Source organism: Talpa europaea (genome assembly GCF_964194135.1).
Source record: "Talpa europaea genome assembly, chromosome: 15".
Lineage (NCBI taxonomy): Eukaryota > Metazoa > Chordata > Mammalia > Eulipotyphla > Talpidae > Talpa > Talpa europaea.
In genome coordinates, this window is record NC_140083.1 from 77528787 (window position 1) to 77554207 (window position 25421).

General features: G+C 37.4%; 1 protein-coding gene across 1 annotated transcript in view; it reads right to left on the reverse strand.

The window, feature by feature from the left end:
* Positions 1-8832: 8832 nt before the first annotated feature.
* The window catches only part of FAM186A (family with sequence similarity 186 member A), a gene marked incomplete at both ends in the record, with an annotated part of 47292 nt that continues 30703 nt past the window's right edge, over positions 8833-25421 (reverse strand). The window contains 4 exons of the mRNA XM_084256122.1: positions 8833-8854; positions 15486-15668; positions 16862-17013; positions 19266-19458. Coding sequence (XP_084112248.1) covers positions 8833-8854; positions 15486-15668; positions 16862-17013; positions 19266-19458 — 550 coding nt within the window. The remainder of the gene's footprint in view (positions 8855-15485; positions 15669-16861; positions 17014-19265; positions 19459-25421) is intronic.

The following is a 25421-nucleotide window of genomic DNA, read 5'->3' on the forward strand; positions in this document are numbered from 1 at the left end:
TCAACCGCTGCGCCACCGGGGAGGCCCCACTTGTTGTCTTTCTGATGTAAGCCATCCTCGCAGGAATGAGATAGTATCTGTTGTGGTTTTGATTTGCATTTCCCTAACAATAAATGATGATGAGCATTTTTTCATGTGCCTATTGGCCATCTGTATTTCCCCTTTGGAGAAGTGTCTATTCACATCTTCTGCCCATTTTTTATTTTTTTTTAAATTTAGTTGCATGAGATCTTTATAAACGTTGGACATTAAACCCTAATTGGATATATGATGTGCAAATATCTTCTCCCATACAGTAGGTTGTCTTTTCATTCTGCTGATATTTTCTTTCACTGTGGAGAAGTTTTTTAATTTGATGTTGTCTCAATTGTTTAATTTTGTTTTCATGTTCCTTGCCATTGAGCTGAGTCTCCAAAGATATCTCTAATGTTGATATGGTTACATTACTGATGTTTTTTTCTGTGTAGTTTATGGCTTTGGGATTTATAGCTGGGTCTTTAATCCATTTTGAACTCATTCTTGTGTATGAGTAGTGCTTATGGACTTAAAGAGTGATCCAATTTCTTTCTTTCAAATGTGGCTGTGCAGTTTTCCCACCACCAACTGTTGAAGAGACTCTCCAGTTATCATTGTATGGTAATGGCCCCTTTGTTATGTATGTGTGGGTTATTTCTTGTTTCAATCTTTTCCACTGACCGATGTGTCTATTTTCATTCCAGTAACATGTTTTAATTACTATCACTTTGTAATATAGTTTGAAGTTGGGTAACATGATGCCTCCATTTTTCCTTTTTCTCAAGATTGTATTAGCTATTCGGGGTCTTTTGTAGTTCCATATAATTTTAGTATTTTTTGTTCTATTTCCTTATTAAACATCATTGGACTTTTGATGGGGATTGCGTTGAATCTCTTTATTGCTTTTGATACGATGAACATTTTGATTATGTTAATTCTTCCCATCCATGAACATGGAATATCTTTACATCTCTTTGTGTCTTGTTCTGTATCTTATAGTTTTCTCTGTATAGATCTTTCACCCTCCTTTGTTGACTTTATGCCTAGGTATGTATTTATTTAATTTTTTTGGGGTGGGTATGAAGCAGTTTTATTTCCCTAGAAAAACTGTCACCACTGTTGTTATTTTACTGTACAAATGATTAGAGAATTAATTCCTTCTCTGAAAATGATAGGAAAAGTATAGTACTCTATATATAGGAACTCAAATGCATATTTTCAGAAAAAAATGTTTGATCAACAAAGTGGTATATATGAGCCAAAAAAGTCTTCATGGTGTAATAAAACAGTGTATGGTTTGTTCTGACAAGATATTTAGCTAAGATACTAGCTGAAATAGGGATTAACATAGAATGAAAAGAATCTTCTTAGTTTTTCTTTTTTGTTCCTTATTTTCCTCATTCACTTCTTATTTGTTATTATTATTTTTTAAGTTTTATGTATTTTTTACATCATTTTCATTTTTGCACAATATGCATTTTCATCTTCATTATAGTCCCCATACAATTCCCACCCCCTCTTGTTTTGATCCTTCTCCCTCCTCTCCCCCGCTGTAGTGTGTCTCTGGCTTATAAGTTGCTTGTTGATTTTGGTTTTTACTTCATTATAATTAGTCTTTTTCCTGGTCCCTTATTTAGGTTTTCTAAAGTCCTGCTATGAGTGAGACCATCTGGTATTTTTCTTTTTCTTTATGGCTTATTTCACTGAGCATGATCCCTTCCAGCTCCATCCATGTTGCCGCAAATGGCATGAGTGTATCTTTTTTGATTGCTGAGTAATATTCCATTGTATAGATGTACCACATCTTCTTGATCCAATCATCTATTTTTGGGCATTTGGGTTGTTTCCAAAGCTTAGCTATTGTAAATAGTGCTGCTATAAACATATGGGTGCAGGTGCCCTTTGGAATTAATGTTTCTGTGTCATTTGGATAAATACCTAGGAGTGGAATTGCTGGATCATATGGAAACTCTATCTTTAGTAGGTTGAGAAATCTCCACACAGCTTTCCATCGTGGTTGGACCAGTTTGCACTCCCACCAGCAGTGCAGGAGAGTTCCTTTTTCTCCACATCCTCGCCAACATTTGCTGTTGCTAGTTTTTTAAATATGTGCCATTCTCACTGGTGTAAGATGGTATCTCATTGTAGTCTTGATTTGCATTTCCCTGATTACAAGTATACCACATCTTCTTGATCCAGTCATCTATTTTTGCACATTTGGGTTGTTTCCATAGCTTAGTATTGTAAATAGTGCTGCTGTAAACATATGGATGCAGGTGCCCTTTTGAATTAATGTTTCTGTGTCCTTTGGGTAAATTATTTAATTCTTTTTGATGTGATTATAAATGGGTTTGTTTTCTTAAATTCTTTTTCTTCTCACTTGTTTGCATTTTGTGTGTATTTTTAAGACATCTTATTTTGAGGTAATTTGTTATGCAATAATAGATAAATGACACACCATCATCTATATTTTGTAGCAAAAGATAGATAAGCCTTTTACGTACCATTATTTAGTTATCCTAAAATCTTTCTTTATTGTTATTTCTTAAGTTATATTAACAATTTTCTGTTTTTCGAGTCTTTTCCTGTAGTAACTTTACAGAAGTTGAATTATAACTTTTAACACTATGAAGTGTTCTTCTTTGTGTTGTTTAATACTTTTCTGCTTGAATGCTACCTTGTTTCCTATTTGGAATAATAGTGGAAGAACTTGAGACTACCTCCTACCTCCTTTTCTCTTTCATGTGTTCACCATCCAATTTTAGTTAACAGTATTATTTTTCTTAATGTTTATTTTTATCCTCTTAAACATGTTGGATTACATGTTTAAATGTTCTGATACTCACATAAATTGTTAGTTTACAATATTCAGTTTGTTGACTTTTAAGTGATATCTGTTAACTCTTACTTTTTACCTGTTAGCATATTTAACTTTTTTCTTTATCTCCCCTTTCATTTTTAATTACTACATTGTTAGCATATCGCTTTATATACTATTCTTACTCCCACTTTCGTTTTAGTCTTAGATATACATGTTGTGTGTGTGTGTGTGTGTATAAATGACACACCATTTACATATATTTAGTGCTCACTATCAGTCCCATTTGCTGAAGTTTTCCCAGGGTGGCGTTAAGTCTCAGTGCTATTATGGCTGTTGTCTGAGTTTGATCCCGGCCAGGGAGCTAAGCCACATATGGCGCAGCAGACCTCTCCTGTCTCGCCCACTGCTCCCCTCAGCAGTGTATTTCAGTAGATCTGCTTGTTCTGCTCCCCACTCTGTCTCTGGTGAAACCTCTCTGTCTCTCTTTCTCTTTCTCTCTCTCTCTCTCTCTCTTTCTCTCTCTCTCTCTCTCTCTCTCTCTCTCTCTCTCTCTCTCTCTCTCTCTCTCGCATACACACACACACACACACACACACACCCTGTGCCTCTGGGCTACACCCCCATTCTTCTATGCAAAAATTAAAAAAGTTTTTTTAATAGCTACGTTTAACAACCTGATTGCAAAATTCCTAAAAATATAAACAGTTGACTCTCACAGGCCAATGGGAGCCAGCTCCAGCACACCATTGACCATCATTAGTCACTATAAGGTCTCAACTGAACCCATAAGGAGCTGTGAGGTTAGAATGGCTCTCTCTATAGAGTTGTTGCACTTTGGGCAAAGCCCTCTATATTTAGGCATAGACCAGTCATTTGGATGCAGGTTGACCTTGTGGAGACAGTTTCTCTGTTTGTAGGAAATTCCCAGAGGACTCAGCCAACAATATTCCACCAACTTCTGGTATGAGTGCTTCAGTCCTGAAGGGGTTATCTGAGGCATCTACCACAGAATCTATTACACTTCTGTACCTTATATCGATAGTTTAGTCTTGGTTTCTGCTTTGAGACAGCTTTTTTTCTGGTATGCTTTCACCTGTCAAAATTTCTAGTCTTGTTTCTGGGCCTTTTTTCCCCTTGAGTTAATGTTGTATGGATACTGAGTTTATTGTTATTTATATTTGAACACAGTGGAGGACCTCTCAGTTTTTAAGCTCAAGAACTCCCTCTTCTGTTGCTATAGTGAAGAACAGTTTTCTTTCTTTTTTTAAAAAGATTTATTTTATTTATTGATGTATACAAGAACTGGGGTGTAGGCCAGAGAGTGTGTGTGAGTGTGCGTGTGTGTGTGCGTGTGAGAGAGAGAGAGAAAGAGAAAGAGAACGAGAAGATTCACCAGAGACAGAGTGGGGAGTAGAACAGGCAGACTGGCTGAAATACACTGCTGAGGGGAGCAAGGGGTAAGACAGGAGAGGTCTGCTGTGCCATGTGGGTCAGCTGCCTGGCTGGGGATTGAACTTATGCCGCAATAGTTAGCTATAGCTTGATCACACTGAGATTTTAACGACCCTGTGCCACCAGGGAGACCTAAGAACAGCTTTCTTAATTATAGTGTGCTTTTTTTTTTTTTTGTAGTTAGACTTCTGCTTCTCTTTTTTTTTTTCCAGTGGGGTACTTAAACTAGTTACTACTTTTCTCCCATTTACTGCCCAGTGTTGAGAGCAATTATTACTGTTTTCCAAGGAACAAATAACTTTCTAAAATGTTTCTTTTTCCTTCAGGTCACTCTTTCCCAAGAGTCTCACCTTTGTTCCTATGAATTTTCCAAGCCCTATCTTTTTTTTTTTTTTTTTTGTGGGACCCTCTCTGGCGGCCAGGGAACGAACCAGAGCTGCAGAGGCTGCGGGCTGCCTCGCAGCCCAGTGATCAACTGCTGCGCCACCAGGGGAGGCCCCAAGCCCTATCTTTTGACTCTTATTGTCCATGCTAATCTACCAGGTTTCACAACAGCTCTCAGCTGTTCCATTAAGGGTGACTTCTTTCTGGGGGTGGACCCTTAATGTTATGAGGTTCTAGCAATACTAAGGCCCTCCATATTTCCTACTCTTTCAATCAACTTCTATAACTTCTGCATATTTGTGGGGTTGCTGGCTGGTCCCTACTGTATTTTTCTCAAGATTGTAGGATTATTTTCTGTTTAGTGTTAGTTGTAGGAGTTTTTGTTCGCTTTTATTTTTGCTCTGTGTAGTGTGGGAAGTGTCATCAGAATCCAGAACATGTATTTTTAAAAATATATATACAATAAATGATATTGTGTCTTAAATATCCATAGTTTTCCTTTTCTCATTTAACATTATATATTTAAAATCTATGTGTACACTATAATTATACCTAGTTACTTTTAGTTGCTCCATTTCCTCCACAGTCTGCATCCATTCCGTTTTATTTATCTATTCCCCTTCTACCAGAAAGATAGGTTGCTTCTGCCTTTCTGCTATTGTGGAGAGGTCTGGGTGAATACTTGTATGTGTTCCCGTGGTAACCCATATGACAATTTTTCTTGGGCATATATCCAGAAAATGGGATCTTGGAATTACAAGGTACACACACTTAAGTTCACTAAGTATTTACAGTCTGCTTCCCAGAAAGGCTAAGGCAGTTTACACTTCCACCTGCTGTGCACAGGTCAGGTTCACCACATATCTTGCCAGGATTTGGTATTTACCACCTCTTAAATTTTGTCATGCTGGTAATCAATCAAGTTTTGGCCTGATCCATTCACTTTGGCTTTCCTGAACAATTTTGTATTTTCTTATGTTTCCTCAAATCTCTGAGACCTCTTTTATCATCTTTCTTGGCTAATGGCCTAACTCCTTTTTGCACTCAGAGAAAAAAAAAAAAAAGGAAGCAATAATTAACTCCACATACTTCTACCACCTTATTTTCTTAACTATCCATGTTTGTACCCATCTATTTTACTTTCACTGTGACCTGTGGATGAACTATATGACTCCTTCCACTTGTACACTAGATCCTGTCTTCTGTCTTCTATTCAAGAACATTGTTTTGGTAATGCTCCCATCTCTGTCTGAATCAGGGAAATACAGTGTGTTTGGTGGTAACATTAGGGCCCACTTAAGGTTAATAATTATATAAATTAAGACTTGTAAGCAAATTTGAATGTTTTCCTGAAGCCAAATTTAGCCATCAGAGTAGTTATGGAATAGGCAGAGAAAGTTGTGTTTTTACGCTTGGCTGTGCTATCAAGAAGTACTTCAGAGCAAAAGAGGGGTGAGGAGTTTGAATTGAGAGCATGTGTCAGAGACTGATTGTAATTATCAACCATGGAATTTAAACTGGGTTACAAAAGTGAAGGGTTGAGGGACAGAAAGAAAGTGGAGCTGGAATACTAGAAGAGATGAAGTTTGGAGAATGTAATAGTTAGATTATAGAAGGGTTGCAGGGTTTTGTTTGTTTTGGTAATGACAAGGCAAAAGGTAGGAATAATGGCTAGAGAATTAACTTACTGAAGGAAAATAGATCAAAATGTTGAAAGGCCACATTTTAGAAAGATCTATCTATATGAATATTGAAATTACTAGGGATTATGACAGAAGTATTGGATAGAGTGATATAGTGAGCAAGGAGGCAGCAAATGACAGGGAGGACAATTAGTAGCATATAATGACCAGAGATTTAAAGTCGAGTATTATTAGAGTAGGGGAGAATGATCTGGAAGTAGCACTGGTAAATGATTAAGAGCCCCACCTCATTTCCAGGCCAAGTGATGAGGGGAATTTGGAAGTTAACACAGACATCATTTGAGAGGTCTGTAAGTGAGGCAGTATTATCAGGGAAGAGTCAGGGCTCAGTTATTGCTTTATATATTTTCAAATTATATTGTTATATAAGCAACTATATTAATGATCATTAAAACTTTATTTCCCCCCAATTTATGAAACTTACCAATGCCTATCTGTATCTACCCTGCAGTAGGACAAACATTTTATTTATTTTTTTAAAAGATTTATTTATGCATACAAGAGCTAGGGTACAGGCCAGAGGTGCAGTGGGTGAGAGGATTCACCAGAGACAGAGTGGGGAGCAGAACTGGCAGACTAATTGAAATACATTGCTGAGGGGAGCTGCAGGCAAGACAGGAGAGGTCTGCTGCGCCATGTGGGTAGCTCCCTGGCTGGCCGGGGATCGAACTTGTGCTGCAGAGGCTGTGGACAGTTTCATAGGTTGCATCTTAACACTTTGCACCACCAGGGAGGCCCAGGGCAAACATTTTTACACAGAGACTCTTACCTCCCTCTGCATGTTACACCCTGTACCCCACTTTGTTTTATAAACATATATGTTTATAATGCTATGTATATGTTGTGCAGTTTTAGACAACATACTTTACTGAGTTATTCTCAATATTTTATATTTTATGACAGTTCCTAAATTTTTTTGTTTGATAGATTACTTTCTCCAAGAGTACCTTCAAAAAGGATTTTTATGATAATCTGCTGAGACCTTGAAAGTCTGAGAATGTATTTATTATTCTCGTATTTAAGTGATAACTGAATATAAAATTTTAGAGTCAGAGTGTCTGTTTTCAGTATTTGGAAATGTTTCATTATTTCCCTGTCTTTAATGTTGCTCCTGAGAAGTCTGACATTCTGTGTAATTTTCTTTGTGGGTGAGTTGCTCTTCTCAGAAAGTTTTTAAAATTTTCCAAGTTCTAAGATTTTTGCCTTTGGAGTTATTAAATTTCATTAAATATTAGCATTCTTTTTTTTATATGTGACTATCACCCCACATACCCTTTCAATATCCATTTTTCTTAGGAAGTTCTCATTTTTTTCATATATCATCTTCCCTCATTTACACTTTCTCTCTGTTAAGATTATTATTTAATGCAGTCATTTCTGAGCATAGTCTGGTATATTTTAATTTTCATATTTTTCATCTCTTATTCCTTCTGTATATCTTCTGGAAAAGTTTCTTGACATGATCTTAGGCTATGCCCATTTGGTGTTTATATTCATCTAATGAATTTATTTCAACCATATTTTGAATATTCAGTAATCCTCCTTGGTTCTTTACAATTGTTTGTGCTTCACTATCAGTATCCTCCTTGGGAACATTTATTTGGCTCTTGAATTCTATCAATTCTTATAATCTAGAATAGGTTATTCAGTTTATTGCCTTTCTAGTTATTTGTCCCTGTGAGGTCATTTCTCTTCATGGGCATCAGTTATCTTGGTGGTATATAATGGATGGAGAAAGTGGTAGGAGGACTCAAAGTCTAGGTTAACTTGTGCCACTCCTAATGAAGAAGGGGGCTCCAACTTTGAATAACCTCTTAAGTATCACTCTCATCAGAGGGCTTTGCCCTTGGGTGCAAAGGAGGCCTTTAGATGCTTGTTGATTGAGCTAGCATATATTGTTTTGTTTTTATTTTCACCGTATATCCCCCTCTGATCCCTATTTTCAGTATTATAGTTGGGCTGATGGGAAGGGCACTGATCTATTCTGGTAGACAGAGAAGAGCTCAATTCAAAATTTCTTCTCCAGTCTATCCTGTGTTAGGAATGTGGTCTTCCCCTTACTCTAGAGAATAAAATCATAACGACCTTCTGACCATCCAGAGGTCTGCTGGTTTTGTTTGTTTTGTATTATTTCCTTTTTTATATACATTCATTTCTTATTTCTGAAGCATCTTTGGGTTTGAGTTGGGGAAGGTAGACTCTACCACTTTGCCATCATGCCAGGGGTCATACATGTACCTTTCATGACAGCCTACTCCACAATTTGGTGAAGCTTTGTGTTCTTGAATGGTCATAGTAGTAGCCTGGAAATAGACATGTTCAACCTGAAAAACTACTGGCAGGCTATAAAAGTAAAGGCTAGACAAAGTAATGTATGTACACAAAGGAAATAGCAAAATAGGCATTTAATTGAAATATTAAAATTTACTTTCAGTGTGCTTGTGTTTAATTTTGCAGTCACTTGGGAATCTTCTTAAACCTGGAAACAAGATGAAAAATTAATCTTATTACAAATTGTTCTAAAACATACTTGTGGGAATATAGATGATTTCTAAGAGAAAATTAGAGTGACTCCAGAGTTCACAAAATTAAACTAGTGAATTGGTATGTATAGATCACTTTAACAAGGTGGATGTCTCTCTGAACCAAAATCAGGAAGAGCAGGGATTGGCAATAGCTTATTACTTAAGAGACAGTATTCTTATATCTGCAGTTAGAAAGTGGCCTAAATATTCACAGTGTTTGTTATTACTTGTCTGTATTTTTAAAATTTTCTATGATGACTAGGCATTAATTTTATAATTAGAAAAAATATTTTAATTAAATTTCCACAAGTAAGTTGCCATATACATATACAAATTTGTGGAAGGATATTTGCTCAAGTATAATTTGTAATATTAAAAAATAGCCAAATTGTTATCAGTAGAATAGTTCAGTAAATTATGATAGATCTGTATAATAAATGTCATACAACCAATAAAAATTATGATGTAGGGTTAATATAGAAAACTTTCAAATAGATACTGTTATGTGAAACACATACAGGTTAAAAACATGTCTAAAATGAGCTCATTTTTGTAACCAAAAAGTAAGTGCACAGAAAATTTTTGAAAAAATTTGCAGGAGGTTGCTACACTATCAAGACAATAAGTAAAAAAATTGAATAGCTTGAAAAATCTTAGATCTGTCAGATCCTTTTATCGTAATACAGGCTCATCTCAGGAAACAAGAAAAATTTCAAATAAGCCTTATGCCTAAAGGTAGTAGGTAAAAAAGGACACTGAAACCCAAAACCAACAGAAGGAAGGAAATAATAAAAATCAGAGGAAAAATAAGTGAAATAGAAAACAGAAAAATTACAAAAGACCAATGAAACAGAGTTGGATTTTTGAAAATTTCATTAAATTGACAAATCTTTGGCTAGACTTATTAAGAAATAAAGAGAAAAGTCTCAAACTAGAAATAAAGCAGTGACATGACAACTGCCACAGAAATACAAAGGATTATAAGAGACTACTGCAAACATCTATATGCCAAAAATTGGACAACCTAGAGGAAATGAATAAATTCCTTGATTCATGAAGAAAGAGATTGATACAACCTCCCAAGATTGATTCATGAAGAAAGAGAAAACCTAAATAGACCTATCACAAGTTAAGAAATTGAAACAGTGATAAAAAAAACCTCCCGCAATACAAAGGACCAGATAACTCCACTGGAGAGTTCTTATCAAACATTCAAGGAAGATCTAATACCCATTCTTTTTTTTTTTTTAATAGAGGCATGTTTTATTTATTTATTTGTTTGTTTGTTTGTTTATACATGCACTGGGTACAGTCTGAAGCGCGGGAGGGTGAGAGAATTCACCAGAGCCAGAGCAGGGAGCAGAGCAGGCAGAAGGACCAAAGTACACTGTTGAGGGGAGCAGCGGACGGCAGGAGAGGTCTGCGCGCCATGTGGGACCCTCCTCTGGTGGCCGGGGAGCAGCCGGGGATCGAACCTGCGCGGCAGAGGCCGCGGGCAGCTTCGCAACCCAGTGCTCAACCGCTGCGCCACCGGGGAGGCCCTCTAATACCCATTCTTGTCAAACTCTTCCAAAAAACTCAAAAGGAGGGAACACCGCCTACTTCCTTTTATGAGGCCAGCATAATGCTGACACCAAAATCAGACAAGGGCAGGAAACACACAAGAAAATAAATTATCAGCCAATATTTCTGATGAACTTCGGATATTTCTGATGAACATCAGCATAAAAATCTTCAGCAAAGTATGAGAGAAGCAAATTCAACAGTACCTTAAAAAGATAAAGAATTTTACACAATGATCAGTGGGATTTATTCCAGGTTTGCAAGGATAGTTCAACATATGCATAGTCATCAATGTGATTCAGCAAGTCAACAAAATGAAGTATAAAAAATCATATGATCATCTCAATAGATGCAGAAAAAGTATTTTAAGATTTAGCATCCATTTATGAGAAAAATTTTAAGAAATGGGTATGGAATGAACATACCTAGACATAATAAAACCAAATGATATAACAAATGCGAAAGTTTTTCCTCTAAGACCAAAAAAAGACAAAGATGTCCACTCTCACCACTGTTATTTAACATAGTATTGGAAGTACTGGCCAGAGCAATTAGGAAAGAAAAAGAAATAAATTTATCCATATTGGAAAAGAAGTAAAACTATCACTATAGTTATCCATATTGGAAAACAAGTAAAACTATCAATAGACTAAATGACATAGAAAACTTTAAAGACTCCATGGGCACAAAAAAAGTTAGAAACAATAAGTGAATACAGTAAAGTTGCAGGCCAAAAAATCAATATGCAAAAATCAGTTGTGTTTCTGTATACAAACAATGAAGAAACAAGGAAATACAGAAAACAAGACTACTATGGTTACATCAAAAAGAATAAAAGGGGCCTCCCTGGTGGCGCAAGGGGTTAAGACGCAACCTATGAAGCTATCTGCAGCCACTGCAGCATGAGTTCGATCCCTGGTCAGGGAGATACCCACATGGTGCAGCAGACCTCTCCTGTCTTGCCCACTGCTGCCCTCAGCAGTGTATTTCAGTCAGTCTGCCTGTTCTGTTCCCCACTCTGTCACTGGTAAATCCTCTCATCCCCCCACACCTCTGGCCTGTACCCCAGTTTTTGTATGGATAAATAAATAAATCTTTAAAAAAATAGAATAAAATACCTGTTAATAAATTTAACCAAGAAAGCAAAGGACCTGTACACTGAAAACTGTAAGACCCCATTGAAGAAGATACAAAGAAATGGAAATACATTCCATGCTTATGGGTTAAAAGAATATTGTCAAAGTGGCCATTTTACCTAAGGCAAATACAGGTTCAATGCAATAGTACAGAAATAGAACCAAAAATCCTAAAATTTGTGATGGAACAACAAACATCAAAAGCAATCCTAAGAAAAAGAATGAACATATCATGCTCTCTGACCGCAAACAAAACTACAAAGTGATAGTACTCAGTATGGCATTGGGATAAAAATAGGTACACAGATCAATGCAATAGAATGAGAACCCAAAAATAAACACATGTAAATGGACAACTAGTTTTTGACAAAGGAATCAAGAGCATACAATGGAGAAGGGAAAGTCTCTTCAATAAATGGTGCTGGGAAAACTGGATGGCCACATGCAAAATACATTAAACTGCTGTTTTACACCATATGTTAAAATTAATACAAGTTGTATTAAAGATTTGAATATAAGATCTGAAATCATAAAATACATACAAAAAACATAAGGTAGTAAGTTCTTTGACGTTGGTCTTAGTGGATTTATCTCCAATAGCAGGAGAAACAAAAGAGATAAAAAAATATGTAAGCTCACATGATTCAACAACAGAAATACAGCCCGGTTAAAAAATAGGCAGAGGATCAAAATAAACATTTCACCAAAGAAGACTTACAAATAGCCAACAGACACATGAAAAGATGTTCTACATTGATTATCATTAGGAAACTGTAAATCCAAACCTGCCATGAGATTTTACTGCACACTGCTATTATCAAGAAGAAAACAGTAGGTGTTGGCAGAAGTGTGGATGAAAAGGAGCCCTTATGAGTCTCCCTAGTGGTGCAGGGGTTAAAGACACAGTGCTATCAAGCTATTGCCAGCCACTGCAACGTGAGTTTGATCCCCAGCCAAGGAGCTAACCCACAAGGCGCAGCAGACCTCTCCTCTCTCACCTGCTGCACCCCTCAGCAGTGTACTTCAGTAGATCTGCCTGTTCTGCTCCCCACTCTGTCTCTAGTGACTCCTCTCACACACCCCTCACCTCTGGCCCACATCCCAGTTTTTTTTTTTAAAGATTTATTTATTTATTTATACAGGCACTGGGGGTACAGTCAGAAGTGCAGGAGGGTGAGAGAATTCACCAGAGCCAAAGCAGGGAACAGAACAGGAAAAGTGACAAAATACACTGCTGAGGAGAGCAGTGGGTGGCAGGAGAGGTCTGTGCGCCATGTGGGACCCTCGCCAGTGGCTGGGGATCGAACCGGCGCTGCAGAGGCTGTGGACAGCTTCGCAGCCCAGCGCTCAACCACTGCGCCACCAGGGGAGGCCCCACATCCCAGTTTTTGTATGCATAAATAAATCTTTTTTTTTTCAGTGCTTATATATATATATTTTTTTTTAAAGATTTATTTATTTATTTATACAAGCACTGGGTACAGTCAGAAGCGCAGGAGGGTGAGAGAATTCACCAGAGCCAGAACAGGGAGCAGAGCAGGCAGAAGGACCGAAGTACACTGCTGAGGGGAGCAGCGGGCAGCAGGAGAGGTCCGTGCACCATGTGGGCTCTTCCTCCAGTGGCCAGGGAGCAGCTGGGAATTGAACCGGCGCTGCAGAGGCTGTGGGCAGCTTCGCAACCCAGCGCTCAACCGCTGCGCCACCAGGGAGGCCCCTATATTTTTTATTTTTTAATACTTTATTTTATTTAATTCTTACATCACTTTTCATTTTTGCACAATGTATGCATTTTCATTTTGGTTATATTCCCCATACAATTGCACCCTTCCCTTATTTTGACCCTAGTACTTCCTTTCCATAAATAAATCTTTAAAAAAAAAAAAAAGGAACCGTTATGCATTGGTGGGAATATAAATTGGTGCAGCCATTATGGAAAACATTATAGGGGTTCCTCAAAAAAAATGTATCTGGCATATGATCCAACAGTTACACTTCTTAGTTATCTATCTGAAGAATATAAAAGCATTTATTCAAAAAGATATATGCACCCCTATGTTCAGTGCAGCACTAGTCCAACATAGTGGAAACAACCTAAGTGCTCATTTTGGCTATACATAATGGAATACTATATACGTGTATATATACTATATAATATATACATATATGGATAGATTACTACTCAGCTATAAAAAAAAGACCAAAATCTTGCCATTTGTGACAACATGGATTGATCTTGAAGGAACTGTGTTAAGTGAAATAAGCCAGAGGGGAAAAGACAACATATGCTTTCACTCATATATGGAATATAAAGAAACACAAGTGAACAAGCAAAACAAAAGCAAACCCTTGACTCTGACAACAGAATTGTGGTTATGGGGGAGGAGGGTGGGATGATGGTGGAACAGATAGAGGGGGTCCATCCGTTAGTGGTGGATGGTAACTAGATACTTGGTCATGGGCAGGGTGTGGTATATACAGTTGTTGACATGTGAAACTGTATACCTGTAACTCATACAGTGTTATAAACCAGTATTACCTCAATTTTTAAAAAGTATAGTTAGGTCAAGAGGTTGTCTGATAGTTGAGGTTAGTGATGGAATTGAGATAAGGAAACTATTATTCAAAGAAAAATGTATATATATCTTGTTTCAAACACTTTAGTCATAATAGCAATGTTGTCCCTTAAAATAACCTATGTAATAACTCTAAATATGTAAAGAAGAATGGGAGACAAGAATAAAGTTGCTTTCTAAGTAGAAAACTAATGAGTCATGCTTTTTTAACTTAATGGTTATATCTGTTTCATAACTTTTTTCATGAGTACTTGTGTTCATGTTATAGGATTCTATATTGTATACATTATATAGTAATATTCTTGCTGTTATTGTGTTGCATTGTAGAATATTGAATGTCTTACTTCATGCCTGCTACTTGAAAACATTTGTGAATTAACACTATTTCTTCTTATCTCATGACTTGGATTTTACCAGAATAAATCAGACTGTTTTGTAAAGTCAGGTTACCAAAATTCAGTTTTCTAGAACATTAAATAATTCTTTGTCCTGAAAGAGGTACTGCATAATCCAAAACTCTTCACTTCCACCAAAATGATTTCCAGTGGTTTAAGTGAGAATTTGTTTTAACTGAATTTGGAAATGTGGAACCACCTATCACCTTATCTATTCTTTCCAAGTCTCTGGTGTACCCTCAAATAAGCACCAAATTACCTCACCTAATTTACCTCAAATTGGTCCTAGATATGACAGCTGCATTTAAGATCATGTTTCTGAACCATGATGTGGACAAAAGCATTCTATTATGGTCTTTCTGGCATTTCCAATAACAAGTCCTTAAGAGTGGAATTCAAAGTGGATCTATACCAGTCTTATGGAGAGCAGCATGGAGGTGTTAATGGTAAAGACAAGCAGAAAAACTAACTGTTGATAACTGATTACAGAACTAAGACACCAAGGGAGAGAGGAAAAAACAGGGAGGGAGAAAGGCAGAATTGTCTATGGCAGTGGAGTACGGGTGAGTTGGTGGAGTTTCTGTGATAGTAATGCCTAATGGGGGCACCCCTATATTACCTCAGTTAAAAATAAAAACAAAAAAAAAAAACCTGAAGTATATCTGTATGTGTTAGATTAGATATTACAACTGTTTTGTTTTTGCTTATATTATTCCAGTAGTGACTTCTTCAGGAATATGAAGTGAAACACGAAAGACTAAAGCTCATTTTACTGTACTGTTTTATGACTGATGTAAGTCTAACTGCTTATCAAGTGCCTACTTTTGTAACACTCATGTTGCAACAAAGATTCAAGTTAGGAAATCAGGGCATGTGATTTAAAGCCAGATAACAAAATACTCCCAGTCCCTAACTTACTGTGATTGAATGGATGCAAGAGATTTTCTGAAGGTAGACTGAACGTCTAACTGGAGCAGCATAGGAATACCTGGGTACCCACCCAGCTGGGCCCAGAGTGAATGTATTGCTGTCTTCTCTGTTATTGGGTAACTTGAAGTGGACAGATCAGCGTTCCAGATGGCTTCCATCTGGTCTTCTTGTCTAGAAAATTAGAGAACATTAAACTTTTTTGAGCTCCATAGCAAGTCAAAACATCAAGAGGATAGCTAATAGTTGAAACTAGTTGTGGAATTGAGATAAAGGAATTCTTATGATTCCTACTTTTCCCCTCTTTTTTTCATTACCACCTGTCCTCCCTTACACTGAAGAACATTATCTATGCCCACTTTGGCTGAGAGATGGATTAAAACAGAAGAACTTGATGAAGTTGTTACTAAAGCTGTATTTCCATGATTTCATCTAGTAATCCAATTTAAAACTACCTCTTAGCTTCATGGAGTATATAGGATATTTTTTTCCAGCCATAATCCTTTCCCTTTCCTTTTCAAAAGTCATACTTCCTTTAAGAAAAGAAAGGTCTCGGGTCTCCCCAGTGGCGCAGCGGTTGAGCGCTGGGTTGCGAAGCTGCCCGCAGCCTCTGCGGTGCCGGTTCGATCCCCGGCTGCTCCCCGGCCACCGGAGGAGGGTCCCACATGGCGCGCAGACCTCTCCTGCCGCCCACTGCTCCCCTCAGCAGAGTACTTCGGTCCCTTTGCCTGCTCTGTTCCTCGCTCTGGCTCTGGTGAATTCTCTCACCCTCCCGCGCTTCTGACTGTACCCAGTGCTTGTATAAATAAATAAAATAAAATAAATCTTTAAAAAAAAAAAAAGAAAAGAAAGGTCTCAGGGATTAAAGTTTCAGCTATCAAGCTATCTCCAGCCTCTGCAGCATGAGTTTGATCCCCATCAGGAAGCTAACCCATTTATGGCGCAGCAGACATCTCCTGTCTTGCCTGCTGCTCCCCTCAGCAGTGTGTTTCAGTTGATCTACCTGTTCTGCTTCCCACTGTCTCTGGTAAAACTTCTTACCTCCTGCACCTCTGGCCTACACCTCAGCTCTTTAGTATGCTTAAATAAATAAATATTTTTTTAAAAAAAGGGTGATGTTTCGAAGTTTCTCCATTGTGAATTATTAAAATAATTTGTTTCTTAATAGGAAGAAGCAGCATTTTTTAAAAGGAACTCAAAATAGATGTTAAGTAGAAATACATGTAAATCTCTTGCTAAATTGGCTAAGAAAATAAATACTCCCTTAGACTCTCTACCATATCACAATTATCAGAAAGGGGAGACTTTTAGATAGGACAAAAAAAACATTAGATCCCCACATAATGTCAATTTTTCCTGTCACATACCTAAATTTCTTGAATATGTCAGATTTTCTGTCCTCTTCCATTAGTAGCTGTAGGAAGGGCTGTTGAACAAATTTGGTAGATGCAGGTACCTGTTTTTTGTCGATGATCAGGGGGATAGGTTGACTAAGATTTAAGTGGTATGTCTCTTGGAGCTAAAAACAAATCAGGAAAAGAAAAGTATGAAAAGAAAGGGCCAGAGTCTTTAGGAAGGTGCTTTGAGCTGGCCCTAGACTAAATTTATGACTCTTCCTTTTCTATGAATTTGTAAATCCTCTTTCGCTATTCTCTTTTTACCTTTCTCCAACTACTCCTCAACCTTTACCCCAACCCTAAAACACAATTTTCAGAAGTGGCAGTGTGATATAGAAAATACTTGGTCCCTTTAGCTCTAGTACTATTCCTCTCATTTTCTAGCTGTGTGACTTTTGGTAAGTTGCTAATTCTATCTTCTCTTTCCTCTCATTTCTAAAAAAAAAAAAAAAAAAAAGTTTGCAAAGCACTCCTTAAAAACTGGTGAATTGGTGGAGGAAATTCAATGGGGACTTCACCTGAGGGGGGGAAAACAAGCAAACATTATTTAAAAATGAACAATGATGTAAAATATATATAAATAAATTTTAAAAAATAAATAAAAGGCAATGCATCTTGAGAAAACCAAGCTTGAAAAAAAAACAAAAGGGCCTCCCTGGTGGCGCAGGGGTTGAAAAAGCACTATCAAGCAATAGCCAGCCACTGCAGCATGAGTTTAATCTTGGCTGGCCAGGGAGTAACCCACATGGCACAGCAGACATCTCCTGCCTTGTCCACTGCTCCCTTCAGCAGTGTATTTCAGTCGATCCACCTGTTCTGCACCCCACTCTGCCTCTGGTAAATCCTCTCACCCCCTGCACCTCTGGCTTACACTCCAGTTCTTGTATGCATAAATAAATAAATCTTTTTAAAAAACCTTGTGAAATACTATATAAATGCATTGATAGCTAACATTTACTAAATATTTACTGAAAGTTGATGCTTTCTATATTAACTCATTTAGTGTTTATAACAACCTTATGAAGTAGGTACTGTTATTCTTGTTTTACACACAGGGATCTGAAGTTCAGAAAATTTATGTGGTTTACAAGGGCTCTTAGTTTGTATGTGGGGGGTTCGTTTTAATCCAATCTGGTAGCAGAACAAATATCTTGATACAGTGTAAGGTATTCATGCATTACTACTTTCCTCACCTTTTTGCTTTTTCTTCTCCCTTTTTTATACCTGAATATCCACTTCATCATCTAGATTCTGGCTTTCTGACCTTAGACTCTTATTTGACCTCTGAAATGCCCTAAATATCTTGATTCCTGTTAGACAGCTTATGAAACTGCTGACTCATCTTGCCTTACCATGTTGACTATATTTTCCAAGTCAAAAACTATCAAAAGTATCTTTTTTTTTTTAAACAAGTAGCACTAATAATTAAAATATAACTTGTGGAAAATTTAGGATATGTTTGATTTGGCTCAGACTGATGAGAAGTCTCTCTGTACCTTCTAAAATGGCAAATAAACTAATTTTACAGCTAACTTAGTGAAATAAGAAAATCTATAGATATAAAATGTTTCTAGAATTCATTTATGGGACATAATGAATGGGTATCAGAGTTTAACAGGATTTTTTGTGCCTGGTGCTATGTAAGCAAGTTATCTATTTTCTTGCAAACTCATGGCATTAAAACATACTTTTCCAGTAGTTTTGAGTAGAATAGTAATCACCAAGAATTATTTGGATAGCAGTGACTTCAGAATGTTTCATATCTATAGACTGGTGGATGTGGGTTGATTAGGAAGGAGTTGAACATTTCTGAAAATATCTCCTAATATTTTGTCATCTAGAATCTAGCCACTATTCCTGTTGTCAATTTAGGATGAAAGTCAATGGACTGGATCGTACCAGACCTTATTTTGAAAAGAGTCTTTACAGATGTCATTAAGCTAAGATCTTAAGATGAGATAATTCTGGGTTAACCAGGGTCTTGAATCCAACAACATGTTGGCTTTATAAGTCAGAAAAGAAGAACATAGGATACACATAAGAAAGCTAGAAGGGAAAGATAGAAGCAGTGATTGGAGTTATGCAGCTACAAGTCAAGAAATGCCAAGAATTGTCTCCAATCCCCAAAATCTAGAGGAAAGGTATGAAATAAATTTCTCCCTCAGCCTCAGAGCCTCCAGAATGAATTGAGCCTGCCAACGGCTTGACTTCTAGAACTGTGAGATAATATTCCTGGTTTAGGCCATCAAATTTGTGGAAATTTGTTACAGCAGCCCTAGGAAACTAATGTACATGCTATCTCCAGGCAAATGTTATTTTCAAAACTTCTGTTTTTCTTAAAACACACTGGGAGAAGAAATAGAAAACAGGTTACCTTGCTAAATAAGTGTGTCATTTTCCTCAGGCACTGATTCCGTTTCTGCTCTAGAGCTTTCTGCTTCCTGGTCCAGGTGTGCATCACCTTTTTCTGGTAGTCATCAATTCTACTCAGCATTACATAGAGGTTCTGAGTTTCATAACCTTTCCCAGTGTTTTGGATAGCCTGTATTCTTTTGATTATGTTGTTTCTTGAAAAAATTAAGAAGAATTAGATTGATATAATTACTGACCATAACTCAACAAACCTGTCCTCAGTTTCAGCTCTCATCTCACCTTTAGTAAATAGAGGGGATGGGATTGGGATAGGTGTGGAAGATTTGATTAATGAGACTTTATTTCCCTATATGAGTAAGCTTTCAAAATCTATGTGGCTTGTGCTCGCTTCGGCAGCACATATACAAAATCTATGTGGCTATCAAATTTTCGCTAATGCGTCACAGTTTTTTGTTTTACAATATTGTTACTTATTATTTTACTATATTAAAAATTTAAGTATACCTATTTATAATAAAAATAACCTTAAGGGACAAAATATTTTTTTTAGTATTGAAATGTACAAGATAAACAGAAAGCACTTAATACAATTGTGAAGAAGACAGTATCCTCTCCTACAAAGCATTTACAAGCCAGAATGGCAGGCTAATAAATTAACTATGTCAATGAGAGAATGATGTAAATGTTAAATAGAAAGATAAACGTACTAGTTGAGTAAAAAGAAAGCATAATTCTAACAAGTAGCATAAAGACTTCACAGGAAGGTGTTGAATAAGATCTTCAGAAACAGTCATAAAAATTCACTCTCTTTAGGTCTGCCACCATGTTTGGGCCTCCACATACTACATGAGGGAAAAGGGAATCTTAGCAAAATTAATTTTTTTTCTAAAACCATATAATTAGGGCCTCCCTACTGGCTCAAGGGGTTAAGACCCAACCTATGAAGCTGTTTGCAGCATGAATTGGATCCCCGGCCAGCCAAGGAGCAACCCACATGGCACAGCAGACCTCTCAGTAGACCCCTCCTGACTTGCCCGCTGCTCCCCTCAACAGTGTACTTCGGTCAATCTGCCTGTTCTGTTCCCGATTCTGTCTCTGGTGACTCCTCTCACCCCACCACACCTCTGGCCTGTACCCCAGTTCTTGTATGTATAAATAAATAAATCTTTAAAAAAAATAAAACCATATAATTAATAGGTCTGGGAAGCAAAACCAAGTCTTCTCTCTTTCTACAATACTAATATTTCTCAAAGTGTGGAACCTATCAACTGGACTGAATTATTTGGGGGTACTTCCTTAGAACTTTTGAATCAAAATCTTGGTGATATATTTCAGTAACTACACTTTTAACAAAATCTCAGGTAAATCTCACTGTCACTAAACTTTGGGATAAAAAGGGCAAGGAATGCCATGTTGAGAGAAACTATAAACAAGGGCAAGAAATGAAAGTTCTATTTTGGGAGTGGTGAGCAGTCTGGGATTTTTAGAACACAGATATATGAAAGGACATATTGAGGGAGGGAATTGGAATGGTTGAATTATCAGAGGACTTAAAAGGCATGTTAAGGAGGCTGGATTTGGTGGGAAGTAGAGTAAACACAGAGGACCCATGAGAGGTATTTTTCTGAATATATAAATTTTACATGTATAACTAAAAATGCATTTTACTATATTATGTATGTTTTTACATAATATATAAGTATTATACCATAATATGCTATTTTATACTATAATGCTAAATATATACTATTATATATGATATACTAACATTCTAAAATATACTATAACATGTATAATTGTACTATATACAATTGGGAAAAAAAGCTATTTTTCATAGTAGAAAGTTCAAAGATTTAAACCACAAAAATACTAGAAGAAACACAGTTTTTTTAAAAAAATATGTATTTCTCAGAATGGAGAGGGCCTTTCTAAATAAGGTTCAAAACATTATTTAAAATAGTCATGTGTGGGCCCTCCCTGGTGGCGCAGCAGGTTAAGCAACGCACTATGAAGCAATCTTCAGCCTCTGCAACACGAGTTCAATCCCCAGCCAGCCAGGGAGCAACCCACATGGCTCAGCAGACCTCTCCTGACTGGTCCGCTGCTCCCCTCAGCAGTGTACTTTAGCCAATCTGCCTGTTCTGTTCCCCACTCTGTCTCTGGTGAATCTTCTCACCCCCTGCATCTCTGGCCTGTACCCCAGCTCTTGTATGCATAAATAAATAAATCTTTAAAAAATAAAATAAAATGGTCGTGTGAACATATAAAAATAAAAAGAATTTTACAAGGCAAAACCCACCAAAAGCAGAGTCAAAACAAATAAGCAAGGGAAATTTTGCAATTTTATATCATAGACAAAAGTCTAACTTACCAAATATTTTTTAAAGGTTTGTTTGTATTTATTTATGCATACAAGAACTGGGTTGGAGACCAGAGGTGGGGGCAGTGAGAGGATTCACCAGAGACAAAGTGGGGAGCAGAACATGTAGATCTACTGAAATACACTGCTGAGGGGAGCAGCAGACAAGACAGGAGAGGTCTGCTGCTCCATGTGGGTAGCTCCCTGGCTGGGATTGAACTCGTGCTGCAGTGGCTGGCCATAGCTTGATAGCACTGAGACTTAACCCCTGTACCTTCAGGGAGGCCCCTAACTTTCCAAATATTTAAACAGACCCCACAAGTCAATTTAAATAGCAACGTGTTTCTCCTTCTGACTTATTTCCTCGTAACATAATCCCTGCAAGTTCTGTCCATGTTGTAGCAAATAACGTGATTTAATCTGATTTTGTTTTTATAGCTGAGTAGTATTCCATTGTGTATATATGCCACATTTTCTTTATCCATTTATCAGTCATTGTGCACTTTAGTTGTCCTCGTATTTTGGCTTTTGTAAACAGCGCCGCAATGAGTATGGGAGTGCATATGTCTTTTTGAACTAGTATTTTAATAATTTTTAAAAAGATTTTATTTATTTTTGCTTAGAAGAACTGGGGTATAGGCCAGAAGTGGGGGAAGTAAGATAGAGTGGGGAGCAAACAGGCAGATCTACTGAAATACACTGCTAAGAGGAGCAGTAGGCAAAGCAGGAGAAATCTGCTGCACCATGTAGGTTAGCTTTCTGACCAGGGATGGAACTCAGGCCATCAAGGTGGACCATGTAGATGGTAGTGCTGAGGCGTAACATCTAGGCCACCAGGGAATCCCTATTTTAATAATCTTTGATAAATACCTAGAAGTACAGTAGATATATTTTTAGAATTTTAAGGAACTGTCATACTATTTTCCATAGTGGTTGCACCAATTTACATTTCCACCAATGGTGTACAAGGTTTTCTTTTCCTCCACACCTTCACCAACACTTGTTTCTAGTCTTTTTGATATAGCTCATTCTCACAGGTGCAGGGTGACATTTCTTTGTGGTTTTGATTTGCATTTCCTGGAAAATAAGTGGTGATGATCCTGTTGGTTATCATACGTCCTCTTTGGAGAAGTATCTATTCATATCTGTTCATTCTTTGATTGAGTTATTTGTGGGGTTTTGTTGTTGTTGAGTTATGTGAGTTCTTTATATATTTTATATAAAGTTCTTTATATATCTTGGATATATATCTTTTGTTGCATATATGATGAGAAAATATTTTCTCCCAATCAGTAGGATCTCTTTTGGTGATAGATTTCCTTTTGCTGTGCAGAAGATTTTTATTTTGATATAGTCTCAGTTGCTTATTTTTCCTTTTGTTTCCCCTGCTGTTGGAGTTAAGACCCCAAAGACATCTTTAAGATCAATGTCATCATCTTTGAGTATCTCACCTATGTTTTCTTCCGTGTATTCTGTGGTTTCAGATCTTATATCCGAGTCTTCAATACATTTGGAATTATTTTTTGTATATGGTGTGGGGTTGTGGTCTAGTGTCAATTTTTTGTATGTGGCTGTCTGGTTTCCCCAGCACCATTTGCTGAAGAGATTTTCCTTTATCCATTGTATGCTCTTGGCTCCATTTTGTTGTAAATGATCTGTCCATATATTGTGGGTTATTTTCTGGGCTCTAATTCTGTTCCATTGATGTGTGTCTATTTTTATCCCAAACCATACTGTTTTGATTACTATCACTTTCAAGTAGTCTGGGGTTAGAGAGTGCGATATCTCCTCTCTTTTTTTTTCCCCTCAGGATTACTTTGGCTATTTGGGGTCTTTTTGGGGGCTATTTGGGGTCTTTTGTGGTTAGTAATGTTTGTTCTATTTCCTTCCAGAATGCCATCAGAATTTTGATAAGGATTGCATTGAATCTGTATATTGCTTTGGGTAGGATGATCATTTTAATAATGTTTAATTTAATAAATATCTAATAATGTTAATTCTTCCAATCCATGAGTATGGGATATCTTACCATCTCATGCTGCCTTCTATTTTCTTTTAACAATATCTCACGATTTCCATTGTACAGGTCTTTGACCTCATTTGTTAAGTTTATGCCTAAGTACTTTTTTTTTTTAAGATTTTTTTTTTTTAATAGAGGCATGTTTATTTATTTATTTATTTGTTTGTTTGTTTTGTTTATACATGCACTGGGTACAGTCAGAAGCGTGGGAGGGTGAGAGAATTAACCAGAGCAGGGAGCAGAGTAGGCAGAAGGACAGAAGTACACTGCTGAGGGGAGCAGCGGGCGGCAGGAGAGGTCTGCGCGCCATGTGGGACCCTCCTCCGGTGGCCAGGAAGCAGCCGGGGATCGAACCGGCGCCGCAGAGGCCGCGGGCAGCTTCGCAACCCAGCGCTCAACCGCTGCGCCGCCGGGGAGGCCCAGTACTTATTTTTTTTTAATGCAATTGGAATGGAAGTATTTTCTTGATTTGTCTTCTAGTTCATTGTTTGTACATAGAAACACAAAAGAGTTTTGTAAATTGATTTTTGTAGCCTGACACTTTATTGAACTCATTTGTTGTTTCTGATAGGTTTTTTTAGAGTTTTCTATGAATATCAGATGACTCTAAAGGCTATGACATGATCTTTAACCTCACCCATAATAAAAAAACAAGCCAAATAGGGCCTCCCCGGTGGCGCAGTGGTTGAGCGCTGGGCTGCGAAGCTGCCCGCAGCCTTTGCAGGACCAGTTTGATCCCCGGCCACAGGTCCCTCGCGTAGACCTCTCCTGCAGCACTCACTGCTCCCCTCAGCAGTGTATTTCGGTCCTTCTGCCTGTTCTGCTCCCTGCTCTGGCTCTGGTGGATTCTCTCACCCTCCCTCGCTTCTGATTATATTCAGTGCTTGTATGAATAAATAAATAAATCTTTAGGGCCTCCCCGGTGGCGCAGCGGTTGAGCGCTGGGTTGCGAAGCTGCCTGCAGCCTCGGCAGCGCCGGTTCGATCCCCGGCTGCTCCCCGGCCACCCGAGGAGGGTCCCACATGGCGCGCAGACCTCTCCTGCGGCCCGCTGCTCCCCTCAGCAGTGTCCTTCGGTCCTTCTGCCTGCTCTGCTCTCCGCTCTGGCTCTGGTGAATTCTCTCACCCTCCCGCGCTTCTGACTGTACCCAGTGCTTGTATAAATAAATAAAATAAATAAATAAATCTTTAAAAAAAAAAATAAATCTTTAAAAAAAAAAAAACAAAAAAACAAGCTGAACAAATTGGTAATACTTTGTATCAGTCTCCATGTGGGAAAATACTTCTATAAAGATAATCAAATATGTAAATTGTTACATCATCTTTGGAAAAAATTGTCAAAAATCTATCAAAATTACCAAACACCTTTGTCCCAAAATTCTACTTTAAGACATATACACATGTATCTACATACTCATCTAGCAGCTTGTTCATTGAAGTATATTTTTATTAATCAAAATATTGAAAATGACATAAATATCCATCAGAGCCTAAGTAAATTCTGATAAATCTAGGCTTTGTAATACTATGAAGCTATAAAATGAATGAGTAGGCTCTTATATGCTAATTACTGTTATCTAATACCTAATATCTACATTGAGTTATGAAAAAATGAAATGCTTTAAGTGTTTAAAATAGATAAAAAGGAAGATAAATCATATATGTACTTTGTATACTTATGCAGAAAACTTTTCTAGGTGAACAAACATTAGTAACCCTGGGGGAGGGCCTAATAACCAGGGATATGAGTAGGAATAAGGAAAATTTTCACTCTACCAT